This window comes from Orycteropus afer, unplaced genomic scaffold (assembly GCF_000298275.1).
Source record: "Orycteropus afer afer isolate SDZICR_OR568_19922 unplaced genomic scaffold, OryAfe1.0 scaffold00558, whole genome shotgun sequence".
In the NCBI taxonomy this organism is placed as follows: domain Eukaryota; kingdom Metazoa; phylum Chordata; class Mammalia; order Tubulidentata; family Orycteropodidae; genus Orycteropus; species Orycteropus afer.
The window spans coordinates 432,684-449,258 of NW_006922145.1; the positions used below are offsets into that span (position 1 = coordinate 432,684).

Consider the following 16,575-nt stretch of genomic DNA (forward strand, 5'->3'; position numbering starts at 1 on the left):
GGTAAACTGTGGTCAATGATATGAGACAAAGTATATGTGAACTGCTGTATGGAAAGTGAATTTGCTCTGTAAATCTTCACCCAAATCAAAATAAATTTTTTAAAAAATGGATGTCAGAAGAGACTCTGAAACTTGTCCTTGAATGAAGAGTGGCTAAAGCAAATGGAAGAAATGACAAGATAAAAGAGCTGAACAGAAGGTTTCAAAGAGCAGCTTAAGAAGACCAAGTCAAACACGGAATTGGGAAGCCAAAAGGGAAGAACATGCTCAGCATTTCTCAAGCTGAAAAAACTGAAGAAAAAAATTAAGCCTCGAGTTGCCATATTGAAAGATTCTGTGGGCAATATATTGAATGGTGGAGGAAACATTCAAACAAGATGGAAAGAATACACAGAATCGCTGTACCAAAAAGAATTGGTCGATGTATTTCAGGTGGCATATGGTCAAGAACCAGTGGTGTTGAAGGAAGAAGTTGAAGCTGCACTGAAGGAAGTGGTGAAAAACAAGGCTCCAGGAATTGATGAGGAGCTCTCCTGGCCTAGTGCCTAAGGCATTTGACTGCTAACCAGAAGGCTGGAGGTTCAAACCCACCAGCCATTCCTCAGAAGGCAGGTTGGGCAATCTACTTCCATGGAGATACTGCCTCAGAAACCCAAGGAGGGGTTGCTATGAGTCGTATCTGACTTGACAACAATGAGTTTGGTTTGGTTTGGTTTAGGAATTGATGGGGATACCCATTGAGATATTTCAACAAACGGATGCCCCACTGGAGGCACTCACTCACTTATGCCAAGATATTTGGAAGACAGCTACCTGGCCAACTGACTGGAAGAGATCCTCATTTGTACCCATTCCAAAGAAAGGTGATTCCACGGAATGTGGACATTATTGAACAATATCATTAATACTGAACGCAAGTAAAATCTTACTGAAGATAATTCAAAAACGCTCGCAGCAATATATTGACAGAACTTCCAGAAATGCAGGCTGGATTCAGAAGAGGACGTGAATGAGGGATGTCATTGATGACGTCAGATGGATCTTGGCTGAAAGCAAAGAATACCAGAAAGATGTTTACTTGTGTTTTATTGACTATGCAAAAGCATTGGATTGTGTGAATCATAACAAATTGTGGATAACATTGAGAAGAATGGGAATTCCAGAACACTTAATTGTGCTCATGAGAAACCTGTACATAGACCAGGAGGCTCTTGTTCTAACAGAGCAAGGGGACACTGCATGGTTTAAAATCAAGAAGGGAGTGTGCCAGGGTTGTATCCTTTTCACTATACTTACTCAATCTGTATGCTGAACAAATAATCCGAGAAGCTGGACTATATGAAGAAGAACGTGGCATCAGGATTGGAGGAAAACTCATTAACAACCTGCATTATGCTGACGAAACAACTTTGCTTGCTGAAAGTGAAGATGACTTGAAGCACTTACTGATGAAGATTGAAGACTACAGTCTGCGGTATGGATTGCACCTCAGTATGAAGAAAACAAAAATCCTCGCAACTGGCCCAGTAAGCAGGATCTCGGTAAATGGAGAAAAGATTGAAGTTGTGAAAGACTTCATATTACTTGGCTCTACAATCAGCACCAATGGAAGCAGCAGTCAGGACATCAGATAACATATAGCATTGGGCAAACCTGCTGCAAAAGACCTCTTTCAGGTGCTGAAGAGCTGAGATAACTTCTTGAAGACTAAGGTGTGCCTAACACAAGCCATGCTATTTTAATTTGCTTCATATGCATGTGAGAGCTGGACAATGAATAAGGAAGACCGAAGAAGAGTTGATGCTTTCGAGTTGTGGTGCTGGTGAGTACTGAGAGTCCCATGGACTGCTAAAAGAACTAACAGATCTGTCCTGGAGGAAGTGCAGCTGGAATGCTCCTCGGAAGCGAGAATGGCCAGACTTCATCTCACCTACTCTGGTCATGTTGTCAGAAGGGACCCTTCCGGGAGAAGGATGTCATGCTTGGTAAGGTGGAGGGTCAGTGAAAAAGGGGAAGGCCCTTAATGAGCTGCATTGACACGGTGGCTACAACAATGGGCTCACGTGTGTAGCAAGGATTGGGAGGCTGGCACAGGACCGGGCAGTGTTTTCTTCTGCTGTATACAGGGTCACTATGAATTGGAGATGACTCGATGACACCTAACAGCAACACCAGTGTTTAGTATGGAGAGGTAGTTACGAGTGTGCCCCCAGACCCCATGTGTGTCAGAGTAAAGCTGCACTTCACAGGGTTTTCAATGGCATGATCCTTTTTTTTTTTTTTTCTGTTTTTCTCAAATGCATTTTTATTATTTATTTAATTAATTAATTGTGATTTGGGTGAAGATTTACAGAGCAAATTCACTCTCCATACAGCAGTTCACATATACTTTGTCTTATGTCATTGACCACAGTTTACCACAATGCAGCAGCTCCCCTCCCACTTCCTCCCCATAGTTACCTCTTCCCAGTGTCCATCCCTTCATACACTCCTGCCCTCTGAGCTGTTTCCCTGTGCATAAGCAGCTCTTCTTTCTCCCATGATTGTTCTCTCCAAGGCGTGTATGTACTTGAGGTAAATGTTTAACTCACATGCCTGTATTTTCTTTGACTGGAAACCACAGGTGTGGGTTCAATTCCAGACCTGAAGGGCAGCTAGGGGCCATAGTCTCAGTGGTTCCACCAGGCTCTATCGGACCAGCAAACCTAGTCCTCACCTTTTTTTTTTTTTTCTCCAAATGATTTTGAGTTTTGTTCCACATTGTTCTCCCTCTCTATCCAGGATCTCCTACATAGATCCCCTTCCAAATGGATGACAGTGGTAGCCGGGCACCATCTAGTTTTTCTGGTCTCATAGTTGTATAGGCTGCAGATCGGATGGTGTACCAGTCACTAGGACTAATTGTTTCCATGAATTTTTGGTTGTTTTCATTCTTCTTTGCTCTTGACGAGGAGAGACCCATCGTTGCATCTAAATGGCAGCCTGCTAGCTTTTAAGATCCCAGTCGCTAAAAGCCAAAGTAGGAGGTGGAACAATGTTTTATATAGTATGTTATGCCAGTTGAGCTTGATGTCCCCTGCAGCTATGGTCCCAAGCCCACAGGTTCAACTACTTGGTCCCTCTGGGTAGCTGGCTGTGACCAAGCAGTAACCACAACCTTGTCAATGGTATGATCTTTTGGAAGTAGATTGCCAGGCCTTTCTCCCAAGGCTCGTCTGGATAGCTCAAACTACCAGCCTTTCTGTCGCTAGCTGAGGGCTTAGCCATTCGTGCTACCCAGGGACTCTGTGCTAATTCAAAGCTTCTTTTAAATGCCTCCACTTTTTGAGGTGTTGTTTTATTATTGCAGGGATCTCTGGTGGTGTGGTTAAGGCATTTATTTGGCTGCTAACCATAAGGTCGGTGGTTCAAACCCACCAGCTGCTCCGTGGAAGAAAGATGAGCCAGTCTGCTTTGGTAAAGATTTACAGCCTTGGTTGGAAACCCAGTGGGTTGCTTTTGAGTTGGAGTACACCGATGGCACCAAGTTTGGTTTTGGTTTTTTATGTTCACAGCCCTTGGTAATGCTCCTGAACTAATGTAGTATTTGCCTTCGCCTCTGTTTTTCCACAAGACAGCATTTTTTTTTTTTTTTTTTTTTTAGGATTTGGGTGAAGATTTACAGAGTAAATTCACTTTTCATACAGCAGTACAAGACAGCATTTTTAAAAAATTCATTAATAACTGCCTTTAACCAGCTTGGACCGATATTACCATATTAACGTAACAGTTTGTTTCAGCAGTTATTAATCGCTGCTTTTGGTTATAAATGGGGGAAGTTAGTTATTTCTCCACAACTTCCTGACTAGGTTTTAATAAAAGCTAAGCTTAGATTGAATTCTAACACAACTACAGACCAAATATTTATGAGTAAAGCTTTTATGCGGTCATATACCTTAAGACATAAACAGATCGTATAACCTTATGACCTCTTTGTACTCTTAGGCAACCCGACAGTGCATCAGCAGAAGGTTCCATTGAGGCTGAACTCAAGTGGGTTCTGTTGTTGTTACGTGCCATCGATTTGGACCCGACTCATAGCGACCCCTCCTAGGAGTAGAATATTGTTACCATTGTAGCTGACATTAGGCAGACAGGATCCTCTGACTCAGTGGTTGAATAGGTGGAGACTGTTGAGGGATCAAGCCTTGGGTATCATTCCTGTTCTCACACCTGTCTACACAAGGGAGGGGGATCGAAGATACTGTAGCTGACCCTCACCTCTTACGCATTACTGGTTTTGCCCATGAGTCTGTTTTCCACATCATGTAGCCTACTAAACAAGCAGTTCGTTTAATAAATGAAAACCCTGTTCTAAAAGGCCCTGTGCTGGTCTTTAGCAGAGTCTCCAGAGCTGACCTGAGCGCGAGAGTGGAAGTAGGCCTGCCCCTCTGGAGAGCAGCCTTCCGCCTCGCTCGCCAGGGCGAGCTCCTGATCGAGGGAACTGTGCTGAAAGCGGCTTTGTCCTGACCATCGCAGGCAGCTGTGCACAGGTGTGAATCCTGGGAGGCAGGGATCCCTGGAGGCCATTGGTGGTGGGGTCACAGACACCCCAACTGGCCCTCTGGCATGACTTCTGAGGACAGTGCTTACATCGACTGACACGTGAGCTCAGATGTATTTCAAGGTGAACTGTGGTCATCACGGCCCTGAATATAGTTCAGATCTGTTCCTCTGGACTGTAAGTCGAGACCGAGGCCTCGCAGCTTTGTCCTTCCCGGCAGTCTGCCTCTCTGTTCACAGTAATAGTTGTTGTTAGGTGCCGCTGAGATGGTTTTGACTCTCAGTGACCCTGTGTACAACAATGAAACACTGCCTAGTCCTGCACCAGCTCCACAGTCCCTGCTCTACTTGGGCCCATTGTGGCAGCCACTGTGTCCCCAGTTGTATTTTGAGTGCCTTCCAACCTGAGGAGGTCATCTTTGACACTGTATCAGACAGTGTTTCACTGCTGTTCAGTAGGTTTTCATTGGCCAGGTGTTTCAGAAGTGGCCTACCTCTTCCTTCTTCCGAGTCTGTCTTGGTCTGGAAGCTCCGCTGAAACCAGTCCACCATGAGTGACCCTGCTGGCCCTTGAAATACCAGTGGCACAGCTTCTAGCCTCAGAGCAACACCAAGCACCACAGTAGGACACCCTGAGAGGAAGCAGTTAGGGTTTATGAGCGCTACATTGTAGCAGCTGGGATGCAGGTGTCAATTTCCCATTTCATAAACAAGGACTCAGAACTGGGTCGTAAATTGTGCCCGGCCTCATGTCTTCTCAGTGAATAGAACTAGAATTTTAAGTCAGGGCTAACTCCAGGCCCCGTGACCCCTTTTCTTTCTACCATGCTGCACTGCGTCCAGGCTGCTAAGTGCCCAGGCGTCTGCTGGTGGTGAGAAAAATCGCAAGGGGAAGCCTCCGTAGCTTTGGCCCTGGTTTTGGCCGGAGCGTTTTTAAGGGACGGGAAGACCCAATAGAGTACAGATGCCACTAATCTCGTTAATTAGTTTATAAATTCAGTGTAACTTTAATCAGAATCCCCAAGAGATTTTTGTATGCATTTTAATAAGCCGTTTCTGAAGTTCATTTGGCATATAAGTGGATCAGAACTTCAAGGACAATTTTGGGGAAAGAAAACTGTAAGAGGAGATGTGCTCTACCAGTTAGCAAACTACATTTATTTCTTTGTCTTTTTAATAACTTTTTATTGAGATTTGGGTGAAAGTTTACAGATTGGTTTTCCATTCAACAGTTCATACACCTTTTGTTTCGTGACACTGATTGCAGCCCCCACCCACACTGTAACAGCTCTCTTTCCACTTCCTCCAAGTGTTTCTGATTTCCATTCATCCTTTCCTATCCCTTCCTGCCTTCTGTTGCTCCAGGTGAATAGAGACCAATTGTGTCCTGGATCGCTACTTAAAAACTTTGAAGACCCCAAGGCACTATGCAGTGAACTGGGAGGTGGCACAGAAGCACTAAACATGGTAGTAGGCCAGTCCGCTGGGATGTCCCATGAAACCATGACCCTAAAACCTACAAACCAAGGAACCAAATCCCATGTGGTGTTTGGTTGTACATAAGCACTCCCAGCAGGTGTTCTCTCTCTCTTCTTTTCCTTCATTGTTGTAAATATATCTGTCAACAATTACAGTAATCAGCAGTACTACTCTTACTACCCTTACTGAATGTGGTATTTCCAACACTGTTAGCCCCTCATTCTCTCCTCCCTCCTGCCCCTGGTAACCACCAATCAACTGTGATCTCCGTACATTTGCTTTTTCTAGTTTTTTCATGTAAGTAAAGTCATACGGTATTTGTCCTTTTGTGAATGGCTTATTTTGCTCAGCATAGTGTCTTCAAGCTCAGTCTATGCTGTAGCATGTAGCAAGAGTTCTTTCCTCCTACTGAGACAGATTCCATTGTATGTGGGTATCTATCCTCTGTTGATGGGCGTTGCTGTACAAATCTCTTTTTGTCTCTGCTTTCAAGTCTTTTGAGTACGTACCTAGGAGCGGAATTGCTGTGGCTTATATGGTAGTTCTGTTTTTAGTTTTTTAACAACTGCCACACTGTTTTCCACGATGGCTGTATCATTTTGCGTTCCCACTAGCAGTGAGTTAAGTGTTCCAGTTTCCCCACATCTCTGTCAACGTTTGTTATTTTCAGAGTTTTTTTTTTTTAAGTCTTAGCCATCCTAATGGGAGTGAAATGGGGTCTCGTTGTGGTGTTGATTTGCACCCCTGGTGGGTAACGACACTGAGCATGTTTCAATGTGTTTAGTAGCCATTTGAATGTCCTCTTTGGTGAAATGTCTAATCAAGTCCTTTGCCCATTTTATGATTGACTTACTTGTTTTTTTGTTGTTGTTGAAGGTTCATATCTATTTTGGTTATTAGATACTTGTTGGGTATATGGTTTCTGAAGATACTCTCCCAGTTGGTAGTTTGTCTTTTAAGTTCCTTGAGAAACAAAAATTTTATATTTTTATGACGTACCATTTATTTTGTTTTTTGCTGTTTGTGGTTTTGTTATTATATTATAATAGATTGTTGAAAGTGAGGCCTGGCAGGGTTGCCCCTGTTTGTTGTTCTAAGAATTTTGTGATTTTAGTTTGCATGTTTAGGTCGTCACTCCATTTTGAATTTGTTCTTGTATATGGTGTGAGGCGTATCCAGTTTCATTTTTCTGTGTATGGAAATCTGAGTTTTTCAGCACCATTTGTTGAAGAGACTCTTCTGTCCCCATTGAATGAATTTAGCACCTTTGTCAAAAATCAGTTGATCATAGATGTATGGGTTTATTTCTGGACTCTGAGTTCTGTTCCATTATTTCTGTGTTTTCTTGTTACACCAGAACCAGTCTGTTGTGATTACTATAGCTGTACAGTATGTTTCAAAATCATTAAATATGAGTCCCCTACTGTGTTCTCTTTCAACATTGTTTTAGCTATTTGGGGCCTCTTGCAATTCCAGATAAAGTTGAAGATTGGTTTTTCTATTTCTGTAAAGAATGTTGTTGGAATTTTGATCAAGATTGCATTGAATCTATAGATTGTTTTGGGTAGTACTGACATTCTAATGATATTAGGATTTCAAACCCATGAACATGAAACATCTTCCCACTTACTTACGTCTTCTTTAGCCTCTTCCGGCAGTGTTTTACGGTTTTCATTGTGTGAATCTTTCACGCCCTGGTTAGATTTACTCCCAGGTATTTCGTTTTCTTAGATGCTGTTGTAAATGGAATGGTTTCCTTAATGTCCCTTTCAGATTTCTCATTGCTGCCCAGTTTCATTTTTTGTCCTGGGACCCTGCAGCTTTGTGAAATGCCTCTTCAAGCTCTAGACGTTTTCTTCTGGGCTCTTCAGGATTTTCTATACACAGGATTGTACTACCCATAAATAGAGACCATTTTACTTCTTTCCCAATCTGAATACTTTTATTTCTTTTCCCTGACTTACTGCTCTGTCTGGGCCTTCTGACACAATATTGAGGAAGGAGATATTTTTGAGGAGTCCCTGGGTGATGTTAACAGTTCACATGCTCAGCTGCTGACTGGAAGGTTGGTGGGTCAAGTCCACCCAGAGGCATCTTGTAAGAAAGGCCTGCACTCTCCTTGGGAGAGATCCGCCGTTGGGACCCCTGTGGAGCACAGCTTCCCGCTGACACACATTAGGGCGCTGTCTGTCAAGTTGAGTCCACGGGAGCTGGCTGCCTGAACATTCTGGAACCATCCTGAGATGGTGTTCTTTGCTCAGTTCCATCTATCATCTTCTACCCTTTCTCCCCTTCCAAAGAAGAAAAGAGGAGCTCTGGTGGTGTAGTGCCTAAGGCACTTGACTGCTAACCAGACAGCTGGCGGTTCAAACCCACCAGCCACTCCTCGGAAGGAAGGTTGGGCAATCTACTTCCGTAGTGATACTGCCTCAGAAAACCAAGGAGGGGTCGCTATGAGTCGGGGCCGACTCAACGGCAAATAACAACAACAACAAAGAAGAAAAAAATACAGACTGATACCCAGTTGCCTAATGGTTGAGAAAGAGAAGAGAAACAAAATACATAAAACCCTTTTTTGGGGGGGCTTTCCAAATCGTTGTTTTATGCTTTTCTCCTCTTACATAGCACTCCCCCCGCCCACCGCCCCGACTCTCTTTCATGACTCATCAGTTACGAGGAACACTCTGGACACTGGTTAACCACACTGTGCTTGGAAATTTAAGGCGGTATCACCTTGTCAAGGAGCCCTGGCAGCACAGTGGTTAGGTGCTCAGGTGCTAGCCAGAAGGTTGGTGGTTTGAACCCACCCAGTGGCTTCAGGGAGAAAGGCCTGACAGCAGCTCCTGTAAAGATTACTCTATTTTACTGCAAACAGCACACACTGTATTCTTTGTGCCAACTGTGCCCTCCCCTCCAGGTGTTTTCGTAAGCACACTATACTAATTTTTTTATGTGTTGCTGTTAAAAAATTAGCATAGCATGCCTGTGTGGTTGGCAGAAAAAAAAAAGTATGCTGTGAATTATTTGAGTAAAAATTCTGTACAGCCTAGAAACCCAGTGGGACGGTTCTCTGTCCCATGCGGTCACTGTGAGTTAGAATTGACTCAACAGCAGCGGTACCACGCTGTCAAGACGAAGCTTCATTATTACTGACTTAATCTGAGAGTTTCTTCTTTATTTAGTATTAATTGTTATTTTTATTTAGTCGTTTACTTTTTTTTTTTAATAAAACTTGTTCTGGTTCCCTAGTGCCGCTCTAACAAGAATATACCACAAATGGGATGGCCTTAACAAGAGTTTATTCTTACAACTTGGAGGCTTTAAGTCCAAGTTCAAAGTGCCAGGCTCTAGGGGCTGGGTGAAAGCCCCTCAGTCTTGGGGTCCAGCTCTGCCTCCTGCTCCTGGCCCACCGAAGCTAGAGGCATTTCTTCACTGAGACAGCTGCTGGCTGCTGAGGCTGAGAAGCCCCAAGATTGACAAGGAAAAAGGCACAGTCCCGATGTTACCAAACCACACGGCAGGCCCTTAACTTAAGTCCATTGTAAGTCCCAAGGTCGGCAGAGCATGGCAGGCTGCTGAGCAACGATACGGCTACATGCAGGGTCCAAGCGTGCCATAGGCTAGAGACCATTCCCAAGGCTTCTCCTTAAATACAGGAAGCAGACCACATCCCTTAGGCAGCTACTTACAGCTGCTTGTGGTAGATCCCACCACGGAGGTGATTGCCAGTCTCATCATGGGGAATAGCTCCCACCAGCTGCCCAGCCACTCAACCAGGCCCAGCCCAGGTGACACACAAACATAACCACCACAAAACTATATTGTAAACTAATTTGCTAATTCAGCATTGCATTTAGTAATTTAATTGCTTGAGAATTTTGAAGTTTGATTGTATTTTGGGGAAGCACAGTGATTTCTGAGCCCCTTGAAAGTCACGTGTGTTTGTGCTTCATGGACGCGAGTCCATCAGAGCTGTGGTGGGTTGAGTGGTTCCCCCCAGATGCAGTGCTTGCTTAGGCTTGTTTGCTTTTTAGGTCACCTTGCGCCAAATTCAGGCCATTTCTGACACCAAGGACAAACTCCCTGGAGGTAAGCTGTGAGTCATAGTTGGCGCACTTTGGGACTTGGGTAAGGATGTTTCACAATGTCTCGTACAGATGCTGCTTCCAAAAGCTCTTGGTACTGGCTGTGATCGTGTGGGTCGAAGTGTGACATGGGAGGTGACACCTGCACGCCTTCAGTGGCATTTGGCCCCTGTGCTGCTCTGGTAGTTCTGTCTTTACAGGTGAATACCAGGAAGTCTCTCAACACCTTTCCTGTGTGGTGCGTTTCTGGGGGAAATAGATTTTGTAATCGGCATTTCTGTGGTTTATTTCGTTGACAGAATTCTGCTTGGTCAGAGTCGCGACGGCATTGTGTTCAGCACGGACGACTATTTCCGCCACCAAGATGGCTACAGGTACAACGTGAACCAGCTTGGTGACGCCCATGACTGGAACCAGAGCAGAGGTTGGTTTGAGGTCCAGTCTCCTGAGATAGAACAGTTGACTGGGAGTCAGAAAGCGAGTTTACCCTCGACTCAGACTTTTGCAGCTGAAAGACTGACAGCTCCGAGATCCAGTTGCGTCATCTGTTTGAAGAAGAAACCAAACCAAACCAAAGCCATTGCCATCAAGTTGATTCTGACTTACACAGTCCCATGTGTTGCAGAGTAGAACTGTTCCATGCTTTTCATGATCTTTTATCCATTTTAAGCGTATGATCAACTTGTTTTCCTGTCTCCATGAGCTTGTGCTGCCAGCAGCACCCTCTAATTCCGGAAGGTTTGCATCACCCCAGAACCGAGAGCCCGCACCCCTCAGCAGCCACTGCCCCCCTCCCCCACCCCGGCCCCTGCAGCCACTGCTCTCTTTGGTGTCTCTCTGGCTTGCCCTCTCCTGGGTGTCTCGTATGAACAGAATCACGGGATCTGTGGCTTTGGTGTCTGGCGACTTTCACTCAGCATAATGTTTTTAAGTTTTATCCATGTTGTGGCATGTATCAGCCTTAGGATTTTCTGGACTGTAATCCTTATGGACACTGGTTGCCATTTTGAAAATTATAGGCATGACTCATTTTCTTTAGGGAAAAATTACTCTTTTAAACAGATACTCTGTTGTGCGCTCTTAAATGCCAGGCACCATTCTGGGCGTGACTGTTGGCTCATTAACACCTGTGCTAATCTAGTGAGTTCCGACTCGCTGAGACCTCTGTGTGTCAGTGTAGGACTGTGCTGTGTAGGGTTTTCTCTGGCTGATGTTTTGTACGCAGATCACCAGGCCTTTCTTCCAAGGTGCCTCGGAGTGGACTTAAACCTCCAACCTTTTGGATAGCAGCAGAGTGCTTAACAGTTTGCACTGCCCAGGGAACACCCTGCCTCACGTTAAAGCCTGTTGATTATTAGAAGAATTTAAATTCACATGAGAACACTTAAAATGCCCAACAGCCCAGGTGTTGTCATTCTCTTGTTAGAGCGTAGTGCTCATATGTCTGAGCAGTTGACTGGTGGTTACTGAGGGTCGAGGTGTAGTTGGAGTTTCTTTTCTTGGACGTTCTATCTTGGCGGCGTCTACTCCTGTGAAATGCACCGGAAGGTGGTGTTGGATGATGACTGGTCCTGGAAGGAGAGTGGTCTCCCTGATCCCACAAGTCAGGAACGTACTTGCTTAATAAGCCCCTCTTTCGCAGCAGGCATCCCTGGGTGGCTCAAACAGGAGGTACTCAACAACCAGCTGAAAAGCTGGTGGTTCAAACCCGCTTAGAGGCCTCAGAAGACAGGCCTGGTGATCTCCTTCTGAGAGCTGTGAGAGGCCCGTGGGGCAGTTCTCTGCACACAGGGCGTCACTGTGAGTTGGCGCACGTGATGGCAACCAGCAGCATGTCCCAGAACATCACTCCTTGTAGGTGTCAGCCTATCAGATGGGACTGGAAATTATTTTAGTAATTGCTTAATGGAAGTTAGATCAGTATTTATGACTGGTGATTGAGTGATGGGGGGAGGCAGCATTTCGGTGTCCTGTGTGTGACCACACTGTAAATTTCTTTTGGTCCTTACAAATACTCTCTCCAAAATATGTACCCTATTGTGGTCAGTTGCTGAGTTGGTAGTTATTACTGCTTAACTGACCTTTAGACTTTTGTCTGCCCTACACATCCACGTACACGTTTCTCTTGTGTGGAACTTAGTGACTTGAATTCTAAGTGCCAAGAAGAAGTCCATGTGACTGCATTTTGCCTCAGCCTTCTGATTTTTATCAGAGGGTCTTACTATTTCATCTTTGCTGCGCCTGAGGGGTACGCACACTCCATCATGGACAGTGGCTCTGAGGCAGTGGTTCTCTCCTCAAGGAGATGGACTTGGCTCTGAGGTAGTGGTTCTCGTCTCAGGGAGGTAGATGTGGCTCTGAGGCAGTGGTTCTCGCTTCAGGGAGGTGGACATGGCTCCTAGGCAGTGATTCTTGCCTCAGGGAGGTGGGCGTGGCTCTGAAGCAGTGGTTCTCACCTCAGGGAGGTGGGCGTGGCTCTGAAGCAGTGGTTTTCACCTCAGGGGAGGAGATGGCATGGCTCTGAGGCAGTGGTTCTCTCCTCAAGTATGTGGCCATGGCTCTGAGGCTGTGGTTCTTACCTCATGGAGGTGGATGTGGCTCTGAAGCTATGGTTCTCACCTCAGGGACATGGCTGTGGCTCTGAGGCAGTGGTTCATGCCTCGAGGTGGATGTGGCTGTAAGACAGTGGTTCTCACGTTGAGGAGATGGATGTGGCTCTGAGGCAGTGGTTTTTGCCTCAGGGGAGGAGATGGCATTGGCATGGAGAAGCTTAGCTTCCAAAGCCCATCCTCCCTGGACGCCCCCGTTGAGACCTCAGTTGGGTGTAAGCACAAGGCCACTGGGAATGTGCTGTTCAGCCACTTGCTTTGTAAAGTTCTGCTGGTAAGGAAGGATAAAGGCACCAAGCGTTATTTTGTTTAAATAGCCTTTCTCACTTAAAAAAATAAACATTATTTGTACCTTGTAGAAAATCAGAAAACACAGGTAACCATAAAATGCAGCTATTCCTGCCACCTGCAGAGGGCCACATTTAGTATCTTGGTAGACTCTTCCTGTGTGTTTGCACTTTTGGCGCCAGTGAGATTGCCTGTCCATGTTGCTTGCTCTCGCCTTTCCTGCTGACCGTCTCCATCTTGTCCAGCTCCTCTCATAGCCCACCCGTGTGCAGGGTTACTTTTTCTCTCTGCCTCCGATGTTCCTGTAACTGAGGTTTGCTCTAGGCTGGAGGCTTCATTGTCCCCGAAATGTCACTCACGACTGGGTCCTCACTGCCAGCATCTGATCCTGAGAACACACGTTACGTGTGGTTACGTTGCTCAGTTCCCGTTTCCTCTAGCAGGGGCCTTTTTTCCATGGACTGACCTACCAGATGGAATCGTTTTGGTGTGAAATACAGAGATGTAGAATGTTTCTTGGTAATTAATGTTGGGATTGCATCTTGATTGTGTGTTTTAACCTTGAGAGTTGCCTGTTTTTTGTTTTATTGTCTAAACGTATTTTTATTTCAGCCAAACAAGCCATGGCTCAGGGGAGATCCCCAGTTATAATTGACAACACCAATACGCAAGCGTGGGAGATGAAACCATATGTGGAAATGGTAAGTATGAGCTCAGAGAGAGATCATTTTTCATGGCTTACCAATGTGGTGGCTTGGCTCTTTGTTAATGAAACATACTGAAGAATTTTACATAAAGTAAAATTGTACTGGTTGAGCATTCTTGGAAGTATGTCTCAATGAGATGTGTGTCTGTCTGCCATCCTTTTCGCTTTATGAAGCGTCCTCTGGTCTCTGTTTTCTCCCCCCTCCTTCGTATAGGCCATAGGAAAAGGCTACAGAGTCGAGTTTCATGAACCTGAGACTTGGTGGAAATTCGATCCTGAAGAATTAGAAAAGTAAGGCGCTGGCGTTTCTACTGTTGTTTGCCTTTTCCTTTGTTGCCTCCTCGGGGTGCTCAGTTTTCCTCACTAGCTTTTCTGATCATGTCTTTGCTGTTGCGAGTCGTGACTATGGCATTTCGCTTCTGTTAAGGTGAACACTGATGGGGTGCGCAGAGTCAGAATCTCTTGGAGCCCAGCCTCGTTAAAGGTTCATTAGATGCATTTGTCAAATGCTAGAATCCAGAAAACCGTGAGGGAAAAATTAGAACATTTCCCTCCGGTTTTTAGCGAGGCCAACTCTGCATTGCCCTTGTAAGCCCATCGCTGTTTTTCCAGGAAGCTCCCTGGTCTTTTCATCTCACTGCCCTTTCCCATTTTTGCCACTTCAGGTCCATAATCCCAGAAGCAGGATTCTTGGAACGCCTGTGTTTCGGGATCGAGATTTTCTTGTGTTCTGTCAGGGTAGCGAGCACACAGCAGAGTCTGGGGCAGCGTGTGGGAATCGCTGTCTCGGCAGTTGGGCAGCGGCTCATGCGTAGACACACTGAGTGAGAAAAGGGAGACTCTGAACAACCAGCGTCAGGTCAGGGTTGATCATGCGCTAGGTGAGGCCAGGGCTGCTTGCATTTGCTGCCTTTGTCAGTCAGGAGCAAAACTCGCTTTTACAGCTGTTCAGACCCCAGAACTTGGGACTCTCACTGTGAACTGACCAGCAGCTGCCGTGGATCGGACTAATGTTTGAAAAGAATCGGCTGTGTTGCTGCGTTGGCCTCTTGGGGCTTTATGGAGTCATATCTGGCCAGTTTGCAACTTCAGATCTCCTTTTTCCTCTCACCTCTCTTTTTTTTCCTCCCTTTCATCTTGCATCTAAGTATGGACAGTTTTGAAAAATAAACTTTTTTTTTTTTTCCTGGGATCAATGAAGTGGCATTAGTGTTTTAAATCGAGAACGACAGTATTAAATGTGCAGTATGGCCCTGTGTATTTTGTTATGTTCAAGTCAAGTTACAGAACACTGTGAGGAAAAGTAGATTTTAAAAAGTTCTCTCAGGGTCAGGAATAATATTAAAGCCCGGTTTTGTTACTACAGATAATAAACACACATATAAAAACACGTAGAATGTATAAATATACAGCTTACCAGATGCCTTATAAAGCAGCTACTCCTCTTGTCATCACCCTTGTGCGACTCCCCACCTACCCTTTACTTGCAGCCCCCAAACCACCCCCTTCCCTGCTGAGCCTTGTGGCACAGTGGTTAGAAGGTTGGCTGCAAACTAAAAGGTCAGCAGTTGGAACCCTCCAGCCAGCCTGCAGGAGAGGACCCGGGGATCTGCTCCCGTGAGGAGGACGGGCTGGGCAAAGCCGCGTGGGCAGTTCTGCTCTGTCCCACGGAGGGCGTGCGCATGGCAGTTGACTTGGTGGCACACAGCAGCACAGTCACCATCCCTCCCTGGCTTTAAAGTTACCAGGACATCTTCTGCTTCAACATCATGGTTTCATTGTGCACTTTTTCAAATGTTACATCAAACTTCACTTCAGACTTTATAACTTCACTTTGTGCCAAGCTTCTTGTTTGTGAGGGATGTCCACACATGGGGTGATCCTCTCATTATAGCGTAGTGTTGATAATCATGACCATTTAAATGATATAGCCTATCGTTCACTGTCGTCAAGTCACTAAAATTACTTTAAAAAAGCGATCAATATTTTATACTGATAAAAGTCTTGAAAGTCCATTCCGTTATTCTGTAATTCTCAGAACAGTGCCTCATCATCTTTGATTTTGTGAGTGGGTGGTGCCGTGTAAGGGTCATGACCGAGGGGCGCTTGGCTGAGGCTTGTGGGATCCTTAAGCCTTTCAGAGACACTGTTGAAATGTTCCGGGAGCCAGTACAAAACATGGGTCAGTGAAACCCCTCTTCTGGTGTTTATCGGCAAACAATAGGATTTTGAATCTGTATTCTGCTCCTCTCAGGTGGCTTCCCCTCCAAGCCTCCACGTGTAAAGAAATGGTCTCAAACTCTTGTCTGTTCTGGTAGGAGGAATAAGCATGGCGTGTCTCGGAAGAAGATCGCGCAGATGCTGGAACGCTACGAGTACCACGTGTCCATCTCGATCGTCATGAACTCCGCAGACCCCTCCCACAGAAGCGCAGCGAGACCTCCTCCTCCAGAGTGCAGACAGAGGTGGGGGGCCCTCTAGGTCACAGTCAGGTCGCTGTAACACAGGATGGTTAAGTGGGCGGTTTCCAGCTAACACTTGTGTTGCTTTCCCTTCAGAGAGGAGGAGTGAGCCTGGCCTGAAGCTTAACGACCACTCTGCCTCACAGAGGGTGTTCCCAGCAAGCTGTTTACATTTTCAAATGTAAATAAAAATGGTGTAAAATATATTTTAAATGGTTTTATAATCTTCTTTGTAATACCTTGGCTTATTCTGAAAACTCCTGAGTAAAGTGGGTAGGAACTAGAATGTTTTTCTACAATTTAACTTTAAACTAATTTTATCAATTTTGTAGAGAATGTTGAAACTTTTTTTTAAGTCATATCAAAGTCTAATTTTTCATAAAGCTTTAGTATTTTTCCTTAAA

The 16,575-nt window shown here is 45.2% G+C and overlaps 1 protein-coding gene across 1 annotated transcript in view; it reads left to right on the forward strand.

Annotated features, from left to right (window-relative positions):
• Positions 1 to 16,190, forward strand: part of N4BP2L2 (NEDD4 binding protein 2 like 2) — a 25,038-nt gene extending 8,848 nt beyond the window's left edge. Inside the window, exons 2-5 of the mRNA XM_007955958.1 lie at positions 10,406 to 10,530; positions 13,616 to 13,704; positions 13,924 to 14,000; positions 16,028 to 16,190. Coding sequence (XP_007954149.1) covers positions 10,406 to 10,530; positions 13,616 to 13,704; positions 13,924 to 14,000; positions 16,028 to 16,190 — 454 coding nt within the window. The remainder of the gene's footprint in view (positions 1 to 10,405; positions 10,531 to 13,615; positions 13,705 to 13,923; positions 14,001 to 16,027) is intronic.
• The last annotated feature ends 385 nt before the right edge of the window (positions 16,191 to 16,575 follow it).